We start from the raw sequence: 11774 nt of genomic DNA on the forward strand, positions 1-11774 counted from the left end.
TTTTTTAAAAAAGTTAAACATATTATATATATTTAATATTAATATAAAATATATATATATTATATAATATAATATTAAAATATATTACTCTAGCCGAGTCCAGGTTAAGCTCGAGCTTCGAGTCGAGTCGAGTTGAAATGCACCACGATCGAACTCGGCTTGAACTCAATTCGAGCTTTAGAAAACAAGCTTGACTCACCCTGAGTCAGCCTTTCAAGCCGAGTCAATCTGAGCTGACTCGAGCCGAGTCAAGCGAGCTTTTCGAGCTAGCTTGACTTGTGTCAGGTCGCTAAAAATATAAAGATCACAAATGACTTGTTATCCGGATCGCTCACTCCAAAATGGAAAACATGGGGGTTTCCTGTTTTAGGTAACATTGGTATATACGTTATACACAATCACACCGACTACATGTTGTATGGTTGGTACACGAATTCCAAATTCAATATGGTTTTGTATATTAAAGCCCTTAAAGGAATTAACAACCCAATTAGGTCATTTACATGGGCCATTTGATGGATGTGGGTCCCATTACCTGATCGGACTGCTAGATTGGTCAAGATTTGTCATAAAACCCTTGATCTAATCAGGTCCATCTGCACCCATGATGCGTTACAGATTTTACAAGTCCTATGGTCGGATGGTCTAGTTCTTCAATTAAGATATTTGGATAGTCCAGGTCCTAAACCAACACCCTTGGATGGGACCAATCTTCAATCAATCATAAATTATTTGCCATTGGATGATTGATAATTTCCCATCCCACTCTATCAAGGACCATATCCTTAGTGATCCAAGGACATGTGATGGCCTAACCCTAGATGCATAATCAGAATGAAAAGATTCAAATAAATTAATTAATTAACTAACTGTTTTCAATCAAGGGGATTAAGCAAATCTTAACACAGAAATGAAATCATTCCGTCAAGATCATGCCCCTTAGCATAAAATCACGTAAACATTAAAAAAGGAGGACCAAGGATATGAGGATATCCCAGATCTATCATAAGTTAGTCCACAATCAAGATTGGATCTGATTCTCTTGACTAGCCATTCCTCTTTTTTGTTCAAACTGAAAGGGAATATTTAGAGGGGAACGAAATAAATGAAGAAGATACGGGTTCGAGATGAAGAAGGTACGGATCTAGGGCATAAAAAAAAAAAAAAAAACGGTTGATTCTTACCTTTTCCTGCACCTTGAAGATCTAGAAAGAAGGAAACATGAAACTGGGCTGTAATCCTCAACACCCAAGGTCAATCCTGAAACCCTAATCTCTTGGTAAATTAGGGAAAAAAAACACACGAATTCTTATTCATCCTATATCAAAATAGAGTTTCTCATAGTGTATATACAAGCCATGGAAAAAGTAAAACTACACTAAAGCCCCTGAAAACAAGGAAAAGAACAAAAAAACATCTAAAACTAAAAAATGCACTAAAGCCACTAAAAACAAGGAAAAGAACAAAAAAGACACCTAAAACTAAAACATCCGCGTGACAGGATGTGAAATCCGCCCCATGGGCTTGCGGTCAGGGTGCGGTCATGCCGCTCCTACACTCATAGCATGTCAAAAAATGGGTCTGATAAACCCGGCGTCCATCCACATCAACTTCTCCGCTCTGGTACTCTGTCGGTGATGCCTCCTCCTCTGATACACTCTAAAGGGTATACCACTGATTTCCGCATCACTTAGTTAAACCATAAATCAAGACTTTTCTTACTACCTCCACCCATGTCCTTTTGGGCCTACCCCATGCCCTTTTAAAGCCTTCAACTGGAACCAACCTCATACCTAACTAGTGTAGCTCTTCATCTCCATCTCAAATGGCCAAACCATACAAGTCTCTTCATCTTATTACCTAGTGGTGCAACTCGTAAGTTCCCTTGAATGCATTCATTTCTAGTTCTATCTTTTCTCATTTTGCCACTCATCCACCTATACATCCTCATTTCAACTTCACTCATCTTATGAACATCTTTCTCCAAGACCTATTCCATAAAGCATTGTTGGTCTTATAGCTACCCTATAAAGCACATCCCCACTTCACCCAACTCTAATTCTATAAGCAACATCCTTCTTAATCTCCCCACTAGCAAGAATTATCGACTAATATTGAAAATGGTCATTCTTTGGCAGGTCCTTGTCGGCAATCTTAATTGATTCCTCGTGTCCACTCCCATTGTACTAAAACTGCATATCAGATACTCTTTATCTTAGTCGCATATTGAAAACATCGCTATGAGAAAAAAGAAAAGAAAACAAAAGAGCTTAGGACTCCTCATAGTGTTCAGCTAGGAAATCAATTGATCATGGGTAGTTCTTCCCAAATGTCTTGATTGATTAAGAAAAAGAATTTTGTGATTGTCAAGATCCACAAGAGAACTAACAGTAACAAGATTCTCCCACTTGAATGAAACCCACTAATTTCTCCCTTCCTCTGTGCACGTGTCTACTATGATACCATTCTATGTTGTATCTATGGCATGCCTGCATTAATGCAGAACATTTATTTTGGTGCATGTTCGTCCATCGGAATCTGTATTCTGAAATGCATGTGTCTACGCATACAAAACGTTTTGTTGTAATTTTGTCCATGGGGATTATTGTATTTTCCCTCCCTCCTACCAGCCCTCATTAAATTCTCTCATGTCTCAACTTTTATCCAGAGATTTGAATCAAGGCTACAATGCTAAGGTACAAAATACTCATGGATTAACAAGTTAAACAATAGTATAAAGAGAAAACTACATTTGCCCCCAATGACTTTCAACACTAATACAGCTGTCAAGCATGGTGCCATCTGTTATTTTCAGATGGCTGAAGGCACGACCAAGAAGCTACATAGAATGAAATGAATTGTAACACAAACAAATTAAAAGAAAGTATATTAGATTAGGAATTCCTGAAAAAAGCCATACCTTTGAACTGCATGATTTGCCTTTTCACTGCTAGTGCAGTTCCTCTTGTCAACATCAGGATCCAAGTCTGACAAGGATGCCTCAGGTGCAGGATACAAATCAATGCCAAAGTCATCGAAGTTGTCCATATCAACATTCTGAATACAGTCTAGATAATGTTAATAAATGCATTTGTGCTCCTAAATGAAATTAAAAAGAAGAAGAAAATGAAGAAGAAGAAGAAGAAAAGTAACGACAAACTCACAATTCATAAATAACTAAAATAACTATGCAAGTGAATGGGCAAATTGTCATAGCAAGTGATGTAGATATCATGGTATACCGTTGGCTCCATAAGGCTATGGGTTTTATATGCAACCATGGGGTGAGTCGCAACAAAAAAAAAATCCACATGAATGGTTGAAGAATGAAAAGGGGGAGCAAGAACTATGGTGGGAAAGCTACTCCCTTCTCACTCATCATCACCATCTACGCCTTTTCCCAACTAATTGGGGTTGGCTACATGAATCTTGCTCCGGCCAGTCTCACTAATAGAAGAAAAGGAAGCTATATATATATATATATATATCTCACCAGCTTCATATCTGGCCCCAAACGTGCAAGGTAACGCAATGTAGCTCTTCTTCAAAAGGCAGCACCTTGGCAGACAGATTTCTCTGACCCTGAATCTGCGTTCTTGCTTGATGATGAGTATAACCCAGAGTCTGGTTTGGCTATCCAACATACTCATCACAACTCTGATGATGACTCTGATGAGCAGTTTGAAATTCAAGGAATTAATGGCATTTTCTCCATTCCTGATGATTCTCTAGCATCCCTCCAACCAGTCCATATTGTTCAAGTCTAGCTCCAGACAGAACTGTATGCACATCCCATCCCACTTATCACCTTACTTGATACCGGTGCCTCTGCATCCATTCTCAATTCTGATATCCTTCCATCCTCTCTTAGGAAACCATGCATCCAAGCATTTCAAGCAGCAGATGGGAAAGTTTTCCATACTAGCTCGATCAGCCTGCCTATCACTCTCAAACTTATCCCTCATCTCTGCATCCAACATCGCTTCCTCGGTTCTTGTTTATCCAGCAAAGACCTCATCAATGGGTTCGACATCCTCCACAAGCTCAACCATCTTTGGTGGACAGAAAATGACCTCATTCACAAGCAATATTCCATCCCATGGTCCACAATCCCAAACCTATATACATTCAGTCTCACACTTGACCAACTCAAAGAATGCTTCGAGATTGACTGTTGTGCCACCTCCCACTCCGCTTTCCTTTCCAAACAACACTCTCCTTAGTGGCAAAATCAGAGTTCTTTGTTTGCCTCCCTTTTAAGCGAAATGACGACATAAATCCAACCAAAGCATCCCACCAAGGCATGTCCCCCAAGCACTTGGGCTTGGCAACAAAAGAATTGAATGATCTTTTAGCCCAGGGCCTCATTGAACCCACCTCCTCACAATGGCCTTGTGAAGCCTTCTATGTAAACAAGCGTGCTGAATAGACCAAAGGAATATTACAATTGGTTATAAACTACCAAACATTACGATTGGTTATAAACTACCAATCACTTAATTTTTTCCTGACAGATGACAAATTTCCTCTGCCACACACACCGAACATCACTATTTCAACAGTTGATTAATGCATGTGTTTTCTCTAAGTTTGATCTCAAAGCAGGATTTTCGCAACTGGGCATTCATCTGGAAGACCAACACAAGATGGAATTCACAATTCCAAATGCCCATTATCAATGGAAGGTTCTCCCTTTTGGATTGAAGACAACTCCTTCCGTCTTCCAGAAAGCAATGGTCACCATCTTTTAGCCAATCCTTCAACATGCATTGATCTACATAGATGACATTCTGCTATTCTCGGCCTCAATAGATGAACATCTTCAGCTCCTCCAACAATTTTACGAGATAGTCTCTAAACATGGCATCATGCTCTCAGAAAAGAAGATGGTTCTTGCCCAAACTACAATTGATTTCCTTGTCGATGGAAAATACAAGCGGCAACTGCACATTGCCAATCAACTGAAGACTTTCCCTGATAAGCTGATCAACATAAAGCAACTTAAGCAATTCCTCGACATTGTAAATCATGTCTCTAAGTCCGTTCCTCAGATTGCTCAATTGTGAGGACCTCTCTCTCAGGAACTTTGGAAAAACACTCTACCTTGGAGGGACAAGCACACCCGTGTCGTGCAAACTCTAAAGAATTGCCTATCACAATTATCTCCCCTCCCGATTCCCACCGCTCATGGCACATGTATCCTTCAGATGTTAGCAATCTTCATTGGGGGGTAGTCCTTTTCATTGAGCTCCACGGGCAGCGCCAAATCTATGGATACAGGAGTGGTTCATTTTCCCAAAGCGAACAGCATTATCACTCTACCCTCAAAGAAATCCTAGCAATAAAAAAGGGGGTTAGCACATTCCAGTACCACCTCATCAGGCATCATTTCCAGATAGAAATGGACATGTCTTCCTTTCCGCAAATGCTCCAATTCAAGCAGAAGCATATTTCTCCAAGCCAGCTACTCCGATGGGTAGAGTGGTTTTCCCAGTGAACGTTCACAGTCAAGCACATCAAAGGAAAAACAAATACTATGGCGGACTTCCTATCCCACCACCCGCTTCCTGATCAGGATCTTGTCCAAATTCTTGTCCCACTCTGCGTCTATCCCATCAATCGGCGATCGCATTCTAGATCTTCCACCTGAAGTTGCAGACTTTATTGCTCATCTCCTCTTTACCCATAGGAATACCCATCACTTCCAACACTTTCTGGAATTCATCTCTGCATAAATAATCTCTTTTTTTATAGGATCCCTCACCCCGACTATCCTTTTCTCACACCTACATCCTTTAGAAATCTCTATCATCTCCCCAAGGAAGCCTTATGTGTTCTTTACAACCTTTTTGAGGCCTATACCATGGTTGTCATCTTTGATGCCCCTCGCCTATCTACATACCTTCTTCAAGTACAACTGGGACGCCCCCTTCACAGCAACCAACTGAACACTTCAAAATGGTTGCAGTGCTTTCGACCTTTACATGAATGGAAAAATCTTCTCACAACTCATTATGGCAAATATGTGCTAATCTCTTTCCACATTTTCAGAGATTTCAAACTATGCACAATCCGTTGCTCAATCAAAAATTTAGGATTGGCAATCATTCAATCTTGCCTGACATCATCATAACATCCGTGGGAAGTTTTCTATTCTTAGCAACATGCTGCGTCTCAACAATGTTACTTTTGCCTCTGTTCCTGGCGGAATTTTCCAACACCCATTTGTCAACCCCCAACAACCTCTAAATGACCGATTCACTAAGCGACTAGTCACCTTCCTAGAACACCATGGAAGTGAGGCTGAGGTGGATGAAGACCCAGACTCTCCATGGGTTGGCATTGGAAGCCCCCGTGACTTTGATGGCTCTTTCTTTAGAGTCCAATGAATGAGATGATTGATCAGAATCACCCGACAGCAACAGCATGGAGTCCCTAAAGAAAGGTTAGAATGGTCGCCACTGTAACAAATAGTGTCATTGTAACAGTATTGTGGCAGTTTATTTTTTATGAGTCACTGTAGTATCGACAAGCTACGTAGTGGAACTAAAATCTTGTAAAATCCATATCCTTATCGACATGCTGCTATAGCAGAACTAAAACCATGTAAAATCCAGATCTTAAAACCTTGTAAAATCTAGATCCTTCATCCTATAAAAGGAGGTGCCCTCTCACTCATTTGGCAGAGTAAGTCCAGATGAGAGGCCTTCAGCTTGTTGTATGTTTTCCTAATCGCATTCTAAGTATGTTGTAATATAATCCTCCGACACTTATGATCCTTGCCTCTATTATTATTACTATTTGTGGCCTTATTATCTTTTATGTTTTTGTGCCTTTGTTATATTGGCATTAGAGCCATGTCTAGGTAAATCGTTTCATTATTCTTTTGGATATTGTTTACTCTGCTTGTTTAAAGGGTTATTTGAATATTAATACACTATAATCCCTGATTAGCATGCTCTGCAGCTGCCGCTATGACGGATCTCCTGCAACAAAAAACTGGGAAAGATATACAAAATAGAACACCTAATTGTTGCCTGACAAGGAGCGACAATTGGTGTGTCGATGGAATGGCAGAGTATTGTTGCTCACTAAGACCATTAGGCTAGCAAAAGGGGAGTTCATCCTTTTGATGCGAGAAGCACTATAACAACCCAGATGCCGCTCTGCTATACTTTTGGTGTAGTGTATGACGTGTCTCAGAGGTCTGTGTTATAGAATTTTCTTATCGATCCTCATGTTATAACCCTACAACAAGGAGAACTTCCACAAAGAGAATAGTACCTTGCTCTAATGGCTTCTTTATCTCTAATTCTCGGACCCTCATGCACTTCTTCCGCTTCCAAATTAGACTATCTTTATGAGCTAGAATACCTTCCTGATCCCAAAGTCACAACAACCCAATATCATGTTGTTAATCCATACGCTATATATGGCAATATCCAGGACAACACCGCCAAAAAGATTTTCAAGCGAATTGTAAGTCCACCAAAAAATTCTGGCTCCATAAAAGAATATGCTTGCACCTCAAAATTCACCCTTACTTTTCAATCCCGAAAGGGGAAACAAATAAATCAATGAGAAAAAAAAAATGATTGCGGGAAAGACCCAACGATCCTCTAGCCAAATGCTAGGGATCACGAATGCAAGACTGTGAGCAAGCTCAACAGTCCTCTAATCTTGAAATTGGGACAGAATATCCTGAATCTCAAGCGGTTGAACAGCAACATTACCAACTGGATCGATCTTACATCCTACCAGAGCATACGTGATTCCCTGTTCACGACTCCCCACCACGAATTGGGCCATACTCAATACTGTGAAAGCCGACTTTGCTTCTTTAAATTCTTCATCCTTCATAGGGTTCAGAGTAATAGGTTTTCCTTCACACATAAAGTTGTATGTGTTCTTGTGACCCTTATGAGCTACATCCCTATCGTATATCCACGCGCGCCCCAGCCATGTATGTGTGACCTTCATTGGAATGATGTCACACCAAAGTGATTCTTCATAACGACAGAGAGATAAGTTTACTACACACCTCTTAGTCACAGAGATGAACATGTCATTCACCCGCGCAATCTTATATGGCTTGGGAAACGTTTGAGGTTTCAACTTCAACTTGTCCTCCATGCTTTGTGAGGCCACGTTCATGTTGTTGCTCCGTCAATAATGAACTTGGCAGCCTTTCCACCACACGATACTCGTGTATGGAAAATATTAGTTCGCAACCAGTCTTCTTGGGCCTCCTCTTTTGGTGTTGTTAGAATCCTTTTGACAACCAATGAAAACTTCTTTTCGTTTAGGCCATTGAGGCCTTAATTTCCTACTCGTCATCTTCTAGATCATTTGCATGTTCATCTTCCAGTTGGTCTACAATTAAGTCTTCTGTCTCACAAAATTGGAGATTGCGAGAGGTACACTCTATCGTGTAATGTCCATGACCACCACACTTGAAGCAACTGGTGGTCAACCTCCCTTACATTACTATAACAGACTTTCCCTTTGAATCACCATTTTGGGGAAGAGGATTGGAAGCGGATTGGGTGCAATTCTGATCAATTTTGTAATCCCGAGGTAAGTTAGTATGCGACACAAATGGTTGTGGATGCAAAATGGAGCCACTAGTAGTGGGGCGAATGGATGCATAGCCCCCACCTTGAGGGTTACCACGCCTTATCACCAACTTCTGCTTCTGCACTTTTCGGGCCACTTGATACCCCTCGTCTAGGCTATTAAGCCGAACAGTAACCAGTTCTCTTTAAATCTCGAACCGTAGCCTATTGCAATAACACGCCACTTGTTGTCTTCCAGTTACTATTAGATGACACTAAATGACTAAGTCATAATAACCCTTTGTGTACTCCATGGTCAAATTGTCTTGCCAAAGCGTGAGAAGCTCTTGAAAAGAAGTCATCTCATAATCCAAGGGAAATAACCTTCACTTCATTCTTGTCTTCATTTCCTCCCAATTACTTACGGGAGGAAGGTCACACAGTTTTAGATCTTCTTCAATGGTGTGCCATTAGTCTTGAGCTGCACCTTTAAGTTTCAAGGCAACAAAATGCAACTTGATAACTTCCATTTTGTCCAAACTAAAATATCGCTCCATTAACTTTAGCCAATCATTGAACACTTTAAGATCCAAAATGGAAGACCCAACGATCCTCTGGCCAAATGCTAGAGATCACGAATGCAAGACTGTGAGCAAGCACAACAGTCCTCTAGTCTTGAATTAGATATCATTTTCCCTCCCTTCAACAGCTACCGTAGAGAGAATAAGAAATTTTCATGTAGAGAATATTGAACTTATCTTATTTCATAGGCCATAGGCCCTATTTATAATCAACCATTATAATCTGTAATAAAGGCTATGGAATCTAAAAATCTGAGAAAATAGAAAAACACTTAAATAACAAAGTATTGTAATTAAGAAAGTGCCTAAATAGGAAGGTATTTACATCAGGAAAAAAAAAAATCTAAAATTATTCCCGGCCTAAAATAAAGATATGAAAGAAAGAAGAAATTTTCTAATCTAGAGATTTGAAAGAAAAGGAATGTAGTTATGGGCTAAAAAGAGATGGAGGTCATTTTCTTATACACAAGTGTGGAGCGTGCACATGTGGGATGTGGGGCAATTACATCATCTCGTTGCTTCCATAATTGCCCTGCTAGACTCACAGTTTAAGGAATATCAGCAAACAACTATTGGGACGACTGAGACCACCCTAAATGCAGGAACTATTCTCATCAATCCACCGTATGTCTCTAGAAAGCAACTCATGTGTCTATAGCCTCAAACTAAACCAAAACCAATTCACACTATGACACAATTTAACTTTTAACTCTAGCAAAAGTACTGTCATCTGCTGGAAAGTGATCAGACCCGGTTCAAAAATTGGGGCTGCTCAATGCCCTGGGTCACTCAAGATCAGCCATAAGCACTGGCCTCCCTATAAGCATGGAAAAACCAAACCTCTCACAAATGATGACTAACGAGTTAAGGATTAACCAACTAACCCTATCAAAGATTAATTTGACCAAGTAAGTTGGGCTTGAACCCAAAATGTAGGCAAACCTTAGGGCAGCATAAGCTCCAACAAACATGCCTTGGATCCAAACTCATTGCTCTCTAATGTGACTCCTCCAAAGCAAGCATGGCATGGTACATATAAATTCCATCGAGCTGCATGTTAGCCTTTATACCTCTTTTACACTCCTATATTCATGTCCAGCAAGCAGCACGCACAGTACATTCATAGAAAGTACCCACACATCCCTACCAAAGGACTATTATAATCTCAATGCTGGACATGAAAATACCCATATGTAATATGATACCAACATAAATGAACAGCTTAAATGCATGATTGGGTGAAGATAACGTACCGTGGTTGGTGAAGACCCAATTGCGTCAACAAAATCAGAGCCTTTAATCGTCATATGCTCAAACGAGTTTATATGCAGCCTGCACCGAATTTACATATAAGAGTACTGCAGTACAAGATTACCATATAAAATCTCTCTCCTAATTGTGATAGATTTAGCTCCAATTGTGAAAAATACCCACTTCAGAGTGGTTTGATGATTCTACAGCCATGTACAGTCAAGTGCTAGTACAGGCAAACCCAAAGGGATCATGAAGGAACCAAATCAAATACATCTACCATCTACGATCTACTAATGCAAAATCCCAAGAACATAAGAGTAAAATTGGGATGGGATCCACATGGGATGAATGTTTTGCATATCATCAAAATCCAACAAGGCAATGAATGTCTTGCATATTAACATCGCCATCTCAATCTCAAACTGTGTGTTTATCTCAATCTGCACCACGGATTGCCAACACGCCCGAGTCATACCCACCTCGTCCGAGTCGACTCGGACTCGTACGGACCGATACCAATACCGGTCGCTACCATGAGTCATCCTCCCTATTCACCCCCGACTTGGGCGAGACTCGACTCGAACTCGATCGAGTCGGGACGAGTCGCCGAGTCAAGGAACCATTATCAACATTGAAGAACTTGCAATAACCAGATCGAAATATCAATTTTAGGGGTGGATGGAAAGAAATCAAGTGCAGAGATCTCACATATCTGACGGTGCAGATCTTCCGGCGGGCACTCTTCTGATAATTACGTTTGTGCCATCGGCAACCATGAAATCTTCGTCATCGAACGCTGAAATTTCAGATCCAAATGGTGAGAAATTCAAAGAGGTTACGAGAAATATAACGGATTGAAGAAAAGAAGAAAATTTTGGAAGAATTTACGAAAATACCATTGCCGGTTTCGGCATCTGAGATGACGAGATCGAAGTCATCGCAGATCTTCAGGTTCTTATGCTGGACGATCTTAATCCTCAAATCGCGGACGGAGATGGAACGATGGCCGTCGATTTCGACGGAGTCGTAATCGACGGAGCTACGGAATTTGAAACGGACGGGCATGATTCAATCAGGCCGACGGCTGAGATGAAAGGACGTTCAATCGATCAATTGAGAAAGAGAGAGGGAGAGAGGGAGCCCCGCGAATTTTAGCCAAAACCCTTTCTCTGGCTTTGGTATTTAAAGGCGAGTATTAAAAGAGGTTTACTCGAGCAACATATAACTCTGCACGCGCGGAAACACGTGCCGAACTAGCACGTGTGTGGGACATCCGAGCCGTGTATCCGGTGGGACCACCGTGTAGATCATGCATACAAAGAAAGTAAAGAATCTTCAGTCCACAGAAAATTCCAAGTTTTTTAAGTAATTTCTAAAGGCCGTG

The 11774-nt window shown here is 40.7% G+C and overlaps 1 protein-coding gene across 2 annotated transcripts in view; it reads right to left on the reverse strand.

The window, feature by feature from the left end:
- LOC131251692 (uncharacterized) overlaps positions 1-11553 on the reverse strand; it is a 26795-nt gene extending 15242 nt beyond the window's left edge. For both annotated transcript variants that reach the window (XR_009174016.1, XM_058252578.1), the window contains exons 1-4: positions 11287-11553; positions 11099-11186; positions 10390-10468; positions 2921-3057 (exon numbers count right to left, since the gene is read on the reverse strand). Coding sequence is in view for 1 of the 2 variants with exons in the window: in XM_058252578.1 (XP_058108561.1) it covers positions 2921-3057; positions 10390-10468; positions 11099-11186; positions 11287-11455 (473 nt within the window). In the remaining variant the exon portion in view is untranslated. The remainder of the gene's footprint in view (positions 1-2920; positions 3058-10389; positions 10469-11098; positions 11187-11286) is intronic.
- Positions 11554-11774: the final 221 nt, after the last annotated feature.

The sequence above is a fragment of the Magnolia sinica genome, chromosome 7, assembly GCF_029962835.1.
Source record: "Magnolia sinica isolate HGM2019 chromosome 7, MsV1, whole genome shotgun sequence".
In the NCBI taxonomy this organism is placed as follows: domain Eukaryota; kingdom Viridiplantae; phylum Streptophyta; class Magnoliopsida; order Magnoliales; family Magnoliaceae; genus Magnolia; species Magnolia sinica.